Genomic DNA, 13,074 nt, shown 5'->3' on the forward strand with positions numbered 1-13,074 from the left:
GATTGACTCCGCAGATGTTATGAGTTTTGCATCTCAAGTAGGCTGGACTTGGGCCAGCAAGTAAAAAAAAATACCCTGTCTCGGTAGAATCCCCAAAGCGTCGTGTCTGCCGGATGATGCATCGTAATGAATCCTCCACCGGTCTTTGCGTGAACTGGGAAAAGTCACGATGTCATGGTCATGTCCCGATGGAGGAGGCAAGTTCGGAAAACCCTAATGCCCCAGATTCTGGGCCTACACGTGGGTTGAGTGGCTGTGATCCCCAGATGTTCATAAAAGCCCGCAGGACCCTGAACCTGGGGCTGGAATCTCCGCATTTTTTATCTAAGATCTTCCTTAGCGAATGATCAAGTCCATCGGATCCACTGTGTTCATTGCGGATTCCTACCCTTCAACATGCGTCTCTCTCCGGCATGGTACCAGGTAAGTTCTTGGGAAGATCCAATGTATGGGCAAGCGACCGGAATGCTAACGTCCTCGCTCTCACCAGTTCCTGGTCGGTGTATTCGCCTCTCTCGGCTCGTTCCTTTATGGATGTATGTATAGACATCATATCACTGCTTCTTTGCTTGTTCAGAGCTAATGTGCATGGTTGCAGACGATCTGGGTGTGATTGCCGAGGTCATCGCCAGTGGATCTTTCATCTCCAAATTTGAAGCCGATAGTACTCAACAGTGAGTTTTACCACGGCCAAAATTAGACCCATGCCACTAACAGTCTTCCAGAGGTCTCGTCGTTTCCATGTTCACTGCAGGTGCTTTCTGCGGTGCAGCATTTGCAGGTCCGACTGGTGATAAACTGGGTCGACGATGGACCATCACCATCGGTTGTATCATTTTCTGCCTCGGCGGAGGTCTTCAGACAGGAGCTCAGACTATTGCCTACTTGTACAGCGGAAGATTCTTTGCTGGTCTCGGGTATGTTCGCACCGCAAGCATAGGAGCGAAGAGTGGAGCGGCTGTAGAGCATCTACTGACATGTCCTCGTCTGCAGAGTCGGTTTCCTTACCATGATCATTCCCTTGTACCAAGCTGAGATCTGTCACCCCGACATTCGTGGTCGAGTCACGGCTCTTCAACAATTCATGCTCGGTGTTGGCTCCCTTTGTGCTGCTTGGATTTCGTACGGCACATACATCGGCTTCTCCGATACCAACGATGCTCAATGGCAACTGCCCCTGGGGCTGCAGATCGCACCGGCAGTCTGCCTGGGCCTTCTCATCATGTTCTTCCCTGAGGTAAGAGCCTTGCACCTCTGGTCAACTGTCGGCAATCATGCACAGCCCACTAACCAAATGTTAGTCTCCTCGTTGGCTCATTGACCATGGTAAAAATGAGCTGGGTCTGAAGACCCTGGCTCAACTCCACGCTCATGGTAACGAAGATGACGCGTGGGTGCGTGCGGAATACCAGCAGATTCAGGAAAGCATCAAGTTTGAGCATGAGAATGAAGCCAAGTCCTACGCAGAACTCTTCACGTCCCGCTCTTCCTTCCGTCGTCTGTTCCTCTGCTGTGCTATCCAGGCGTCTGTCCAGATGACAGGTGTATCTGCGATCCAGTGAGTCCATCTAGCACTGCACAATATCGGAGAAACAGAGCATAGAACTAACCAGTCCCCATTCGACAGGTACTACTCCGTGACTATCTATGAGCAGATCGGCATTTCGGGCGACGAGACCCTGCGGTATCAGGCCATCAACTCGATCATCGCCTTGATCGCCCAGTTCCTTTGCATCCTGTACATCGATCGGTTCGGTCGTCGGTGGACTTTGATCGGTGGCAACCTGGGTAACTGCGTCACATTCATCGTGGCGTGTGCGCTGCTGGCCAAATTCCCGCCGGAGGTCAACAACACGGGCGCTCACTGGGGCTTCATCATCATGACCTGGCTGTACAACTTCTCTTTCTCTTGCACTTGCGGTCCCCTGTCGTGGATTATCCCCGCCGAGGTGTTCGACACCCGGACCCGGTCGAAGGGTGTGTCGCTGGCGTGCATGGTGTCCTACGCCTTCAACACCATGATCGGCCAGGTCACCCCCATCGCCATGGAGAGCGTTCGCTACAAGTACTACTACCTCTTCATCATCTGCAACTTCACGAATGCAATCTTCTTCTGGCTGTTGCTCCCCGAGACGAAGAAGCTTCCACTGGAGGAGATGAACTACCTCTTCTCCAACTCGCCCTGGATCGTGGTGGGCACTCGCAAGGAGGACTATGTCTCCCACGACTTGGAGCGCCGTGTCGAAGAGCAGGAGGAGAAAAGAGGTGCCTTTGCGACGCACGCCGAGACTGACGCGTAGTCTTTCTTTCCTGGCGCAGTCAGTCGGGGTGTTGTGTCTTTGCTTTCGGCAAGTCTGGCACCTCAGCGCGGAGATATGAGAGGACAACGAGAGTCCTAGTAAGACAGGGAGCCTTTGACCTTCCTAAGTAATAGTCAGCGTGTTGCAGTATTTAGTGACTCAATAATACCCCGTGATATTCTCACCAAGACTATGGATCAAACAGCGTGTTTACCAAGATGTCAAGTTCTTGCCGTGTGTACTCCGTAAAGTCTTGGATACCTTGGGGGAAATCACATGATCTACTCTCAAGGTTTCATGCTTTTGTCAACCATGTTTGATTTTATGACTCCTGGTGAGGGCAGAATGAAAATGGTTCTGCTAATTGAATTTTCTGGTATCTGGAGATTGAGCATCTAGATCTTTGATGAACGAGCTCGCCATCCGAGCTCGACGATATTAGCTGTACTGCAATAACTAGGACCCATAGCTATGGGCCAGCCCCCCCCCTACCGACATCCCAGAATACGAATTCGACAATATCCTACAAGATCATGGATGGTGAGCTATGCTTCCGGATTTCACCCCTGCCATTGCATAAGCACTGCCTCACTAGTCAATAATGGATTTAGCCCGCTTCATCTGGGCAAAAGCCTTACAATCTTCGCAGCTTTGCTAACAAGACTACCAGGCGATCGTGCAAGGTATGTCTTTTATTTCCAGAATAGTATACCATGAAATGGCATCTGCCCTTTGATTCTTAAAACCATAAGCGTCTGACGATGCCATACTGTAGCAGAGTTTCTTGATTCCCATTAAACATCACTTGCTATGCGGGTATATGCAAGGCATGCCTAGCATCACGAAACTATTAGAGGGAAGTATAGAGTTGTACAGGCTATCCAGATAGCCATTCATAGTCACCCACAGAATATCGGGTTCATTCCGAGTCTGAACTGTAACCTGCCAGGCCGAGAGACAGTGACGATGAATTTGCAGCTGGCTTCTGGACTGGCGAGTTCGCGCTCGTACTCTTTTCCACGGGTTGCCCAGAGTTGGCAGCACTTTCCGCAACACGAAGGGGCTTTTGCGTTCCGGTTTCGGTTATTTGGTGAGCCGATGTAGACTTTGGCAGTGATTCATCTACCCGGGGCTCCTTCGACGTAGTTGGGGGTGCTTGCTCGCCTTTAGGGCTTCCAGCCGAGTCGCCACTCAATGACTTGCGTTTTTTCCCGGGGACAAGAAGGTCCTTGCTCTTCTCGCGTCGTCGTTTCCGCGCAGGCAGTTTCCAATCCTCGCCCTCCGCTGCCGGAACCACGTCGGCAGCTGTGTCTTCGAGCAGAGTCTTTTCCGCCTCTTCCCGCTGGCGACGGAACAACTCTAGACCTTCGGCAGTCTCCTTTTTCACGGCGGCCTCTTTCGCTCGCGTCGACTCCAGTATCGAGTCCAGGAAGTCAACCTCATCTTCGTCCAGCGATCGGAATTGGTTCTTCAGCTTGATTTTTTCTTCGAAGGCTTCTTGCTTGGCCACTACACAGACGAAGATCGATCATCCTAACATGTCAATCCAGGGAGTTCAAAGCACGACGTGGACCTTGCTGAGGCGAGTGTCGTGATATTGATCTAACTCACTCTTGTTCTGCTGCAGTACTTCAAACAGACTCTTTCCTCCATCCTGTTTTCCCAACTCTGCTTTGCGCCTGCGCTCCTCCTCAAGCTCCTGCTGCACACGGTGCCATTCATCATTGCGCTCGACTGGCTCTTGGTCTGTCCCTGCGGACACGAATCCGGACGACATTTTGGAAGAGTTGTCAGGCAATTAGAGTATCGACCCTTGCGGCAAGGGTGTTTCGACTTCTCCGCGGGGATGGAAAATGTTTTCAACGTTCAAGGGAAACAGTGTGGCGTGACCATATGCTAACTTCCTATTTCTGGCCGTAATAACTGAGCGCCTTGCTAGATGTGACTTTCAAACGATGTCAAGTCAATCGGCAAATCACTTTGCTTGCGTCAACGAGTCACCGTTGGATTGTGATATTCTCCGGCTTCAACCGCGTTCTGGAGAGGGAGCCACAGTGGACTGGCAGAATCAAGCGGTGTGGGCTGGAGATTCAATGTTGATTGGACCTTTCACACGCGGAGCTCCACTTAAGCGGAGCAAACGAGTTTAGGCAAAATCCCGCAGGTGCATTGCTGCAGCATCGATGCCGAACCGATTCTCGGTGGTTGGGCCGGAAATAATTATTATAATTATTAATTGTTTATTTTACACGAGACCAAGTTCTGCATCTGCTTCCACTGTGTGGATGGTGCCGAGTCAATTCCACATACGCTCGGCTAGTTCTTTTGAAAGGTCCAAGTTTGGGATTCTAGAACTCGGTTAAATGGCTATGTCCCCAACATCGGTTTACTGTGTACCACAGAACTCGCAAGCTATACTCCGCATAGTAGTACAAATCAAGCACCTAAGTAAACTTGTTTCGGTTGAAGTATGTGACACGGTAAACTGACTGCCTGACTAGTACGTACTAAGTACGAGTATCATGCTGAGCGGCTAATTGCATGCGATAACAAATGGAGACCAAGATAACCATTTGGTTTAGTTATCGGTTTCAGATTGCAATTAGAAATGACCGGCAGAGACAAGGCCCTGGGAGCCCGTCGATGAATTGACCCCACCATTCTTGAACGGACCCCGCGACCCCGATTGACTATCGTCATCGTTCCGCGCATAGCGTGCTGGATGGACCTGCCTCTTCATCATTATCGTCTATCGACCAGCACTGAGCCCCTCCCCTCCTCCCTAGGCCTATAAAGTCAGCCTACTCCATCTGTGGGGACGGCTTCTTTTTTTTCCTATTTCTCTTTCTTCCTTCCTTCAATTGTTCTCTCTCCTCTAAGCATCTGAATCTACCATCCAAAAAAGTAACAATGTCGAACATCGAGCACACCAAGTAAGCCAGCTGTCCCCTCCCCCACGGAAGTCCCATTGACGTTGACTTACACTTCGGCCTCATAGGAAAACTTACACCCTTAACACGGGTGATAAGATCCCCGCTGTTGGGTTGGGCACATGGCAGAGCGGTCCTAACCAGGTCAGAGAGGCCGTCAAGAATGCCCTCCTAAAGGGTTACCGCCATATCGACACGTAAGTGGAGTATTGTGACTGATCTAGGAACCGTGTTTGACCTTCATACTAATGATTTTTGGTGATAGTGCCCTCGCCTACGGCAACGAGGCTGAGGTCGGTCAGGGTATCAAGGACTCTGGTGTCCCTCGCGAGGAGATCTGGATCACGACCAAGCTCAACAACACCTGGCACCACCGCGTCGCCGAGGGCATTGACTCTTCTCTCAAGAGCCTTGGCGTGGACTACGTCGACCTTTACCTTGTTCACTGGCCTTGCGCCACCGACCCCAACGACACCTCGAAGCATCTTCCCGACTGGGACTTCATCAAGACCTGGTACGGAGCAATCACCCTCATAGACCCGGCATTAGCGATTGGACACTGACTAGTGCGGGATCTTAGGCAAGAGATGCAGAAGCTGCCCGCCACCGGCAAGGTCCGTAACATCGGTGTCTCCAACTTCGGCATCAAGAACCTGGAGAAGCTTCTGAACGACCCCAGCACCAAGATCGTCCCCGCTGTCAACCAGATTGAGCTGCACCCCAACAACCCTTCCCCCAAGTTGGTTGCCTACAACACCTCGAAGGGCATCCACTCCACCGGTTACTCTTGCCTCGGCTCGACCAACTCTCCTCTCTACAAGGATCAGACCCTGTTGGACCTTGCCGAGAAGAAGGGCAAGACCCCCCAGCAGGTCCTGCTGGTGTGGGGCTTGAACAAGGGCTGGAGTGTCATTCCCAAATCCGTTAGCAAGGAGCGCATCGACGCCAACTTCGAGCTCGACGGCTGGGACCTGACTGAGGAGGAGGTCAACCAGCTTGACAACTTGAAGGATCGCTTCAAGGTCTGCGGAGACAGCTGGCTCCCTATCAAGGTGTTCTTCGGGGATGACGAATGACTGACCGATATAACGCGAGGCGAAAGAAGTTCTAAGATCTAAATTCGATGTACATAAGTTCGGTTAAATGCTTGAAGCCATAGAAGCATGATAGCTTGCCGGTAATAGAAAGAATGGGTCTTTTTATAACATTTCTGCTGAAATTTAGCTTAATGGTCCCTCTTAGTGTTATCTGAGCGCACAGCATTGCTCGATGTTAAAGGCGGTGTTTACATTGTGAGGCCGATGCGTGAAGACATTTGCGGGGTAGAGGCGGGGCCGATGTCATTCGGGTGCGCTTCCCTACAATACGATGGGGATAAGACTTCGCTGTCCCTCCGAACTGTTTGAAGATAAGTCAAATTACTAAAGTCCGAACAATGGGGATCGCACGATTAGATCAAGCAGTGGTACTGAGCAGGAGGATGTTGGGTTGCCACATCATCATCGAACCACTTCCCTTCGGGGAACGTGGTTCCGGATCACATGCAGCACCGCCACTCGGCATCATGGATCCGCCGTCCCCTTGCCGTCACATCACCCATCCCCCGGACCCGTCATCCTCTTATCTTCTTTCTTCCTTCAATCATCAGGAGATGGTTAGTCCATCGTCTACTCGTTCATAAGTTTATTCATTGTTGCAGTCAGGATGCCGCCTTCTAACGGGCACCTGCTGCTCCCCAAGGTCTGGAGAGCAGCCAGGTGAGTCATTTGCCACATAGTTCTTGATACCAGCATAACTTGCTAATGCTCCTCCGATTAGGTCTGCCTACGAGAAGGCTTGTAAGACCTTAAGGTCAAAATTTCCCGAGCAAATCCCACAGGGCTCGCTTCGTCTTCAGCCAGAATACATTAGGGTTGCTCACAGACAACCTATTAATCGAGCGGCTGCTATCCGTCAAGCCCGTAGTCGCCAATTCTCGACGCGTGCGGCGGGATCCTTCGTCCCTTATCTCCGCAGTGGTCTCCAAGCAGACCGTACTGCGGCAACGAAGGTATCTTCTGTTGCCTCCAATATTAGCCGGTTGACCACCCGTGCTCCTTTCGCGTCTGCTCTCCGCCCGAACTTGACCGGTGGTACGTTGGGCCGCACGGCCGGAGGTTATACCATTGGCGCCGGCCGCATTGGCGGTGCACGATACTTCTCACATGGCCCGGCTGCACCGGCCCAGGTCATCAACAATGTTTCGATGGGTGTGCGTGCGTTCTTCCTCTCAGGACAGAAGGCTCGATTTGATGGGGTCGATCCAATCACTGGGAACAAGCGCTACAAGGCCGTCAGCAAGCTTCAGGATGAAGCTGAGCGCAAAATGACCGGCGTTCCTCGCACGGCTCCCGGGTCTTTCATCGACTTCCAGATCTCCCCAACCATCACTGCCTTCGGCCTGCAGAAGAACCTGGCTGCCACCAGCACTTGTGTTGATCAGACGCTGAACTCGGAAGGCCTCCTGGACCTGCTGTCTGCCGATTTTGCCCGGACCCTTAAGGATCTGGCTGTCGTTCTTAACGATCTCAAGCGTTTGAAAAGCCTGGGCGACATGCCCGTCACACTCCACGACCGGTCTACGATTAGAGTACGGTTTCCGGGTTGCGATGCTGAAACTGTTGAGAGGCTTTGTGATGAAGCAGGTATTCAACGAGGCAAAATCATGCAGGATGAGGATTTTGACACTCGAACGGGTGCTGATCTTGCTCTTCTGTTCCCATTTGCTCCTAGCGTCCCGGCCTCTCCGCAGATCGATGAATACTTCTACAAACCTCAGTCTGTGAAGTCTCAGGCTCCTGAGGAAGTCGACTGGCATGCAATGATGTCTCCCGAGCAGATCAGTGACGCGTCTTCTAGTGTGTACAGACAGCCTTCCAACCAGATTAGCTTTGAGGATGTGATTATGTTTGCCAAAAATCCCTGGGCGTCGCCCTTGTCGGGGTATTCCAGCATTAACGTCAGCGAGCTCGGAGACCATGCCTACTTTCCCGAGGCTCTGAGCAGTGGAATTCCTGGTACTGCCTCCGAATACGAGGGCTCGGACGGAATCCGCAAGTTCATTGCCGAATGCGACACGGCTGCGCGATACTGAAGCCCCGACCAAATTGGACAGCTTTACACAGTCATTTCTCGTTTCCTTGCGTGTTGTTTTCCTTGCGTTCTCTATAACAAGTACTTAGGTGAATCACGAGTATGCTCGGGCCATTCGGATTTACCAGCCATCTACCTGATGCGCTCATATCTAACATATATACCACTATTGTTATTTCGGATTTAATCAACTCTTGAATGTATACAAATATCGTCTACTTCGATGCACTTCACTTGCCAGGTATTGTCGGAATGCTCCGTATGATTCGGTAACCCAGGGTATTTGGGTCGCGAGGCTGACTTGAACTACCTTAATCAATAGTCTGAGCCAGCGGCGATGACCCTTTTGAAGGGACTCCGTCCGTTGGTACAGGCATATCCGTGCTGCTTTTGTCAATGCCCAAGCCTCTGCTTTGATTTGTAGCCAATACAACCCGCAATTCTCCGACAAGCCGTTTCTGGAGGGTAAACAAGGAAGCATGACCTATCTCATGGCCCGAAGGCTGGAACTTGGTTTCAGGGTGAGTGCCCAACAGCCCTGGCCTTTTTTTGGTGCTAACTCTCATGTGGGCGTACTTTGAGTAGTTTCTAATGAGTGATGGCTCTGACTTGGCTAATATTCATGAGGCATTGTAATATGATTTGACTTTTAGCTTGATGTATATAATATTGCGTGGGAGATCGGAATTTCATTCTGTAAACTGGTCGCTGATATGATGGCAATCACTGAAGCAAATATATAACCTGACAGTTTACCAATATGCTCGGTTCTTCAACATAGTATGAATATAGTCTGATACATGTAAAGACATAAGGGCCACTTGGTAAGGAATGGATGTTGTAGAGCGATGGACAAGAGCAGCAAGGCGGTCAGACAGCGTCTGTCAAAAAGCCCACCGCCAACCCCGCGCTAAGCTGGAAGGAGGGCGATCCGATCCACTGATAACAGTCCATCCACATGGAGATTCACACACTGCAACTATCCTGACCTGGAAGCTCATTCATTCACTTTACTACTTCCCGCGCTCCGCCGTCTCTCCTCAAACACTCAAACACTCCGGAAAATTACATGACTCGATAGGAAAAGACACAATCGCTACTGTTCTGGGGACTCTCCTGTGCTGGAGGTGTTCGACCGGGTCTCAAGCAACTGCTACGGGTCTGAGCAAAGAAATAATAATATCTTCCGATCGCACCCCTCTCGATTTGCCGTCACCCAGACACGATGGAGGATTTCAACAGTGAAACTGACAGCGACTACACCAGCTACTGGAGAGATTGGGTAAGATGCCCCCTCCACCACGCCTCCCCCTTCCTTTCCCTTGACGTGAGCGATGTGGACGGCGGCTCGAGTGCTAGTGAATGAGTGCGACTTGACAGTTACACCTGGGGACGTCATCGTGACCCGGAATTACGAATGAAGGTGCGACGGCAACTTCTTGAAAGTTGCTGAGGGGCCGCTTCTCTCAGTCAATTCCGTCTTCGCTGTCCCCGGCCAGGCCTTAGGATACATCGGATATGTCGATGTCAACCCGAGATTTTGTCCTATTGCCTCTGCTCCTGCATCGAACTCCGTCCATTTGTTTCTTATAGCCTGAACCCGCTCTGCGCCAATATCATCTTGACTGTTGAAAATCCGTGACTGACTGCTTCTGGAAAGTTTATCTCCTCTCGTGGCAATGAATATTTTTGCGAAATCGACGAGGATTACCTCACGGATCGCTTTAATTTGACCGGCCTAAACACCGAAGTCGCATACTACCAGTACGCCTTGGATCTGGTGACGGATGTCTTCGATCTCGACGCAGACGACGACCTCCGCGAGCAGATCGAGAAGTCAGCACGCCACCTTTACGGCTTGGTCCATGCGAGATACATTGTCACCACTCGCGGGCTTGCCAAGATGGTAAGAACCTGAAGTTGCGAAGCCACCGCCGTCTCTAATCACTGGAAATTAGGTCGATAAACTTAAGCGCGGCGATTTCGGCAAATGTCCCCGAGTCATGTGCGAGGGCCACCCCCTCTTGCCGATGGGCCAGCACGACACTCCCAATATCAGCACGGTCCGTCTTTACTGCTCCAAGTGCGAGGACATCTATCACCCGAAGTCGTCTCGCCATGCCTCCATCGACGGAGCCTACTTCGGCACCTCTTTCCACAGCATGCTTTTCCAGGTGTATCCTGCGCTGATGCCGGAGAAGAGCACTCGTCGCTATGAGCCCCGCGTGTTCGGATTCAAGGTGCACGCCAGCGCTGCCTTGGCTCGCTGGCAGGATCAGTACCGTGAAGACATGAAGACGACTCTTCGCGATGTTGGAGTAGAGGTCAAATACATAGAAGACGACAGCGAAGATGATCTGGAAGACGACGATGATGAGGCGATCTCGGACACCAAGGAAGAGGAGAAGGTTATCGGTGACGCTGCTTCGGGCCGTATGGATCTCGGCAATTAAAACATAGCAGTTCCTCTTCTTCCCCCCCCTCCCTTCATCCCGTCCGTTTTGCACAGTTTCCCGCCCTTGAGAATGGAGTTACTTTCTTCCATTATCATATATTTCAATTGCATTACATCCTGATTCGCAACCACCCACATGCATCTCAAGGGTTGGTCCCTTTTTTCTTCCCCATCCCCTCCCCCTCTTATATCGTCCCTTGCTTTAATGTCTTTTTTGAAAATCGCAGGAGTGACGGAGGGGGTGGTTTTCTTCTCCAATTATATCTCCTGCTTTGCATTTATGATTATGAAATCACACTGGTGGCGTTGGAAGTCTTCCGGAGATGGCGGGTCTGTTTCTTATCTTCTTCTGATGTGAACTAGTTTCTCTTTCCCGGCCGACAGGCTTTCCAGATATACATTTCGATCTGGCTTGGTTCTCATCTGGCATTTTCTGATCCCTCTGCTTCTTGGCGAAGACTATATGAAGGACTGCATTGTTCTCCAACGGGGTTCATTCATGCATGCTGTGTAAATGTATGGTCCGTAGTGAACGTCAATTAACCAAAAAGACAGGCCGTAAATGCATTTCCACGTGAGTCTATAAGTCGTGTATGAAGCTCCGTATATACAGTACAAAAAACCATTCTCAAAATCTCTCTCACTCCTGCAACTCCAGCAGCTTGTCCAGCGTGAAGGCAATGGCCCGCGCCAGCTCGATACCCTTCTCCCAGCAATCGTCATGCGCCCCCTTGATGGGGAGCAGTTCGACCTTCCTCTTCCTGCTGCTGCTGCTGCCTTGAAACGACGAAGACGCCGCCTCAACCCAAGGCCCCAAAGCCTCCATCATCACCTCGTGCTGGTGCGCATTGACAAGCTCATCCTCCGGCGAGTGCGCCAGCACCGCCAACCGGCCCGCCGTCCACCCGCCCACCACACCGTTCTGCTCATCGTTCACCGCCGCCGGTGAAACGGCATCCCACAGCGCCTCCTCGCCGCCAAACGCCCCCTCGATGAACTGCTGGTACGCCGCGATCCGCACATGGTCATCCCGCAACCCCCGCAGATCATAGATGCCCGCCGTCCCCAGAATCGCCTGGGGGCCCATCGCCACCGACCCGCCGCCTACTCCGATGCCACCGCTCCCTCCAACCGCACCGTTGTTGCCGCTAACATCATGATCCCCATCCCCACCCCCATCAACCAGCCCACGACTATTGGGCGTGGTCTGGTTATTGCGGAACGCGCCCATGACCGACTGGAACGCCAGCGTGGCGCCGCAGCTGTGCCCGACGAGGATGTAGCGGTCCCCGAACCCGTACCTGCGCTGCAGGAAGGCCAGCGCGGCCTGCACGTCGGCGATGTGGTCCGGGTGGCGCGCGGCGCGGTACTCGGTGGGCGGGGTGGTGGTGCGGTCCTGCGGGTGGTCCGGGTGCGGGCTCAGGCGGTAGTTGATGGAGGCGAAGCCGGCCAGGTGGGCGTGCGTGGTCGAGGCGTACGGCTCCGACGCCGCCAGGATGGAGACCGCTGGCGTCAGGTAGTTCAAGGCCGTCTGCGTGGGGTCGCGCCAGGCGCCGCCGTGGATGCAGCTGTTCCGTTCATGCTAATGTCAGTGTGTGTGTGTGTTTGGTTTGTGTTTCTTGTGGTGTGTAGGGTGGAGGGAAGGTGTGTGTTTATGGAGGTAGGTGGGGGGTGTATTAAGGGGGAGGGGTGAAGGGGGGGAATATACATCACCCAGTAGCCTTTGTCGGGGAGAGCCGATAAGGTGGTCACTGTTACGGTTTGGAGGACATGGTTGGTCCCGTAGGAAAAGGTTTCAGGGATCATTTGATCAATGACTGGGATTGTAGGGGGGATAGACATTGAAAGGAAGGTAATTGGGAGGGACCTGTAGTATGAGTAAGAAAAGAGGATTTCTAAGTTGAGGGGGGTTATCAGTTCAAAAGAGTCATGATGATGGAAGCGCTGCTGTTGAGTTTCTGGTTAGCGTGGCGTCCGGTTGGGCTGTGGAGCAATGGCCGCGCCTATCGTGGACCCAACACCAAGAGGTCTTTCACATTCTCTCGTTGATGCCTTATACTATTGAATCAATGGATACTAGGCCCGCCATTAAGACCTTGACAATGTGAGATTGAGTGAAGAGACAGAGACTCATGTTTACCGAGGGGTTGTAAAGATATTGCCCGTTTGGGCAGCGGCGCTGACTGCTCCTATGGGGCTTGGCACGCTAATCCCGATAGGGGGTTAGGCGGTGGGAGCAAATGCTGAATTCCATCCA

General features: G+C 52.1%; 6 protein-coding genes across 6 annotated transcripts; 4 read left to right on the forward strand and 2 right to left on the reverse strand.

The window, feature by feature from the left end:
- The first annotated feature begins 115 nt into the window (after positions 1–115).
- On the forward strand, positions 116–2,491 carry BO86DRAFT_389475 (MFS sugar transporter). The gene is made up of 7 exons (XM_025672141.1): positions 116–423; positions 491–536; positions 599–674; positions 726–917; positions 994–1,237; positions 1,302–1,558; positions 1,628–2,491. Exons 1-7 carry the CDS (start codon positions 397–399, stop codon positions 2,298–2,300), a joined length of 1,515 nt encoding a protein of 504 aa, XP_025527374.1. The 5' UTR covers positions 116–396; the 3' UTR covers positions 2,301–2,491.
- A 350-nt stretch (positions 2,492–2,841) lies between these two features.
- On the reverse strand, positions 2,842–4,297 carry BO86DRAFT_389477 (PSME3-interacting protein). The gene is made up of 3 exons (XM_025672142.1): positions 3,912–4,297; positions 2,939–3,809; positions 2,842–2,883 (listed from the first exon to the last, which is right to left on the reverse strand). The coding sequence occupies exons 1-2, from the start codon at positions 4,075–4,077 to the stop codon at positions 3,220–3,222; spliced, it is 756 nt and encodes a 251-aa protein (XP_025527375.1). The 5' UTR covers positions 4,078–4,297; the 3' UTR covers positions 2,842–2,883; positions 2,939–3,219.
- Positions 4,298–5,095: 798 nt separating this feature from the next.
- gcy1 (putative glycerol dehydrogenase Gcy1) lies at positions 5,096–6,440 on the forward strand. The gene is made up of 4 exons (XM_025672143.1): positions 5,096–5,233; positions 5,299–5,427; positions 5,496–5,744; positions 5,811–6,440. The coding sequence occupies exons 1-4, from the start codon at positions 5,211–5,213 to the stop codon at positions 6,304–6,306; spliced, it is 897 nt and encodes a 298-aa protein (XP_025527376.1). The 5' UTR covers positions 5,096–5,210; the 3' UTR covers positions 6,307–6,440.
- A 448-nt stretch (positions 6,441–6,888) lies between these two features.
- On the forward strand, positions 6,889–8,798 carry BO86DRAFT_456455 (uncharacterized protein). Its single transcript, XM_025677165.1, has 3 exons — positions 6,889–6,987; positions 7,049–8,603; positions 8,685–8,798. Exons 1-2 carry the CDS (start codon positions 6,935–6,937, stop codon positions 8,361–8,363), a joined length of 1,368 nt encoding a protein of 455 aa, XP_025527377.1. The 5' UTR covers positions 6,889–6,934; the 3' UTR covers positions 8,364–8,603; positions 8,685–8,798.
- Positions 8,799–9,333: 535 nt separating this feature from the next.
- BO86DRAFT_389482 (casein kinase II subunit beta family protein) lies at positions 9,334–11,302 on the forward strand. The gene is made up of 3 exons (XM_025672144.1): positions 9,334–9,644; positions 10,023–10,268; positions 10,321–11,302. The coding sequence occupies exons 1-3, from the start codon at positions 9,588–9,590 to the stop codon at positions 10,813–10,815; spliced, it is 798 nt and encodes a 265-aa protein (XP_025527378.1). The 5' UTR covers positions 9,334–9,587; the 3' UTR covers positions 10,816–11,302.
- A 69-nt stretch (positions 11,303–11,371) lies between these two features.
- BO86DRAFT_339405 (arylformamidase) lies at positions 11,372–12,950 on the reverse strand. Its single transcript, XM_025669018.1, has 2 exons — positions 12,526–12,950; positions 11,372–12,385 (listed from the first exon to the last, which is right to left on the reverse strand). Exons 1-2 carry the CDS (start codon positions 12,657–12,659, stop codon positions 11,458–11,460), a joined length of 1,062 nt encoding a protein of 353 aa, XP_025527379.1. The 5' UTR covers positions 12,660–12,950; the 3' UTR covers positions 11,372–11,457.
- Positions 12,951–13,074: the final 124 nt, after the last annotated feature.

The sequence above is a fragment of the Aspergillus japonicus genome (genome assembly GCF_003184785.1).
Source record: "Aspergillus japonicus CBS 114.51 unplaced genomic scaffold BO86scaffold_26, whole genome shotgun sequence".
NCBI classification, from domain to species: domain Eukaryota; kingdom Fungi; phylum Ascomycota; class Eurotiomycetes; order Eurotiales; family Aspergillaceae; genus Aspergillus; species Aspergillus japonicus.

What these genes read in the sequence shown, in the direction of transcription:
- BO86DRAFT_389475 (XM_025672141.1), top strand. Translation starts at nt 397, where the DNA reads ATGCGTCTCTCTCCGGCATGGTACCAG. An exon ending in GAAGCCGATAGTACTCAACA is followed by an intron (nt 675 to 725) that starts GTGAGTTTTACC and finishes ACAGTCTTCCAG; the next exon opens with AGGTCTCGTCGTTTCCATGT. An exon ending in TCATCATGTTCTTCCCTGAG is followed by an intron (nt 1,238 to 1,301) that starts GTAAGAGCCTTG and finishes ACCAAATGTTAG; the next exon opens with TCTCCTCGTTGGCTCATTGA.
- BO86DRAFT_389477 (XM_025672142.1), bottom strand. Translation starts at nt 4,077, where the DNA reads ATGTCGTCCGGATTCGTGTCCGCAGGGACAGACCAAGAGCCAGTCGAG. An exon ending in AGTACTGCAGCAGAACAAGA is followed by an intron (nt 3,810 to 3,911) that starts GTGAGTTAGATC and finishes TCGTCTGTGTAG; the next exon opens with TGGCCAAGCAAGAAGCCTTC.
- gcy1 (XM_025672143.1), top strand. Translation starts at nt 5,211, where the DNA reads ATGTCGAACATCGAGCACACCAA. An exon ending in GGTTACCGCCATATCGACAC is followed by an intron (nt 5,428 to 5,495) that starts GTAAGTGGAGTA and finishes TTTTGGTGATAG; the next exon opens with TGCCCTCGCCTACGGCAACG. An exon ending in TGGGACTTCATCAAGACCTG is followed by an intron (nt 5,745 to 5,810) that starts GTACGGAGCAAT and finishes GCGGGATCTTAG; the next exon opens with GCAAGAGATGCAGAAGCTGC.
- BO86DRAFT_456455 (XM_025677165.1), top strand. Translation starts at nt 6,935, where the DNA reads ATGCCGCCTTCTAACGGGCACCTGCTGCTCCCCAAGGTCTGGAGAGCA. An exon ending in AAGGTCTGGAGAGCAGCCAG is followed by an intron (nt 6,988 to 7,048) that starts GTGAGTCATTTG and finishes TCCTCCGATTAG; the next exon opens with GTCTGCCTACGAGAAGGCTT.
- BO86DRAFT_389482 (XM_025672144.1), top strand. Translation starts at nt 9,588, where the DNA reads ATGGAGGATTTCAACAGTGAAACTGACAGCGACTACACCAGCTACTGG. An exon ending in CCAGCTACTGGAGAGATTGG is followed by an intron (nt 9,645 to 10,022) that starts GTAAGATGCCCC and finishes GCTTCTGGAAAG; the next exon opens with TTTATCTCCTCTCGTGGCAA. An exon ending in CTCGCGGGCTTGCCAAGATG is followed by an intron (nt 10,269 to 10,320) that starts GTAAGAACCTGA and finishes ACTGGAAATTAG; the next exon opens with GTCGATAAACTTAAGCGCGG.
- BO86DRAFT_339405 (XM_025669018.1), bottom strand. Translation starts at nt 12,659, where the DNA reads ATGTCTATCCCCCCTACAATCCCAGTCATTGATCAAATGATCCCTGAA. An exon ending in GACAAAGGCTACTGGGTGAT is followed by an intron (nt 12,386 to 12,525) that starts GTATATTCCCCC and finishes TGAACGGAACAG; the next exon opens with CTGCATCCACGGCGGCGCCT.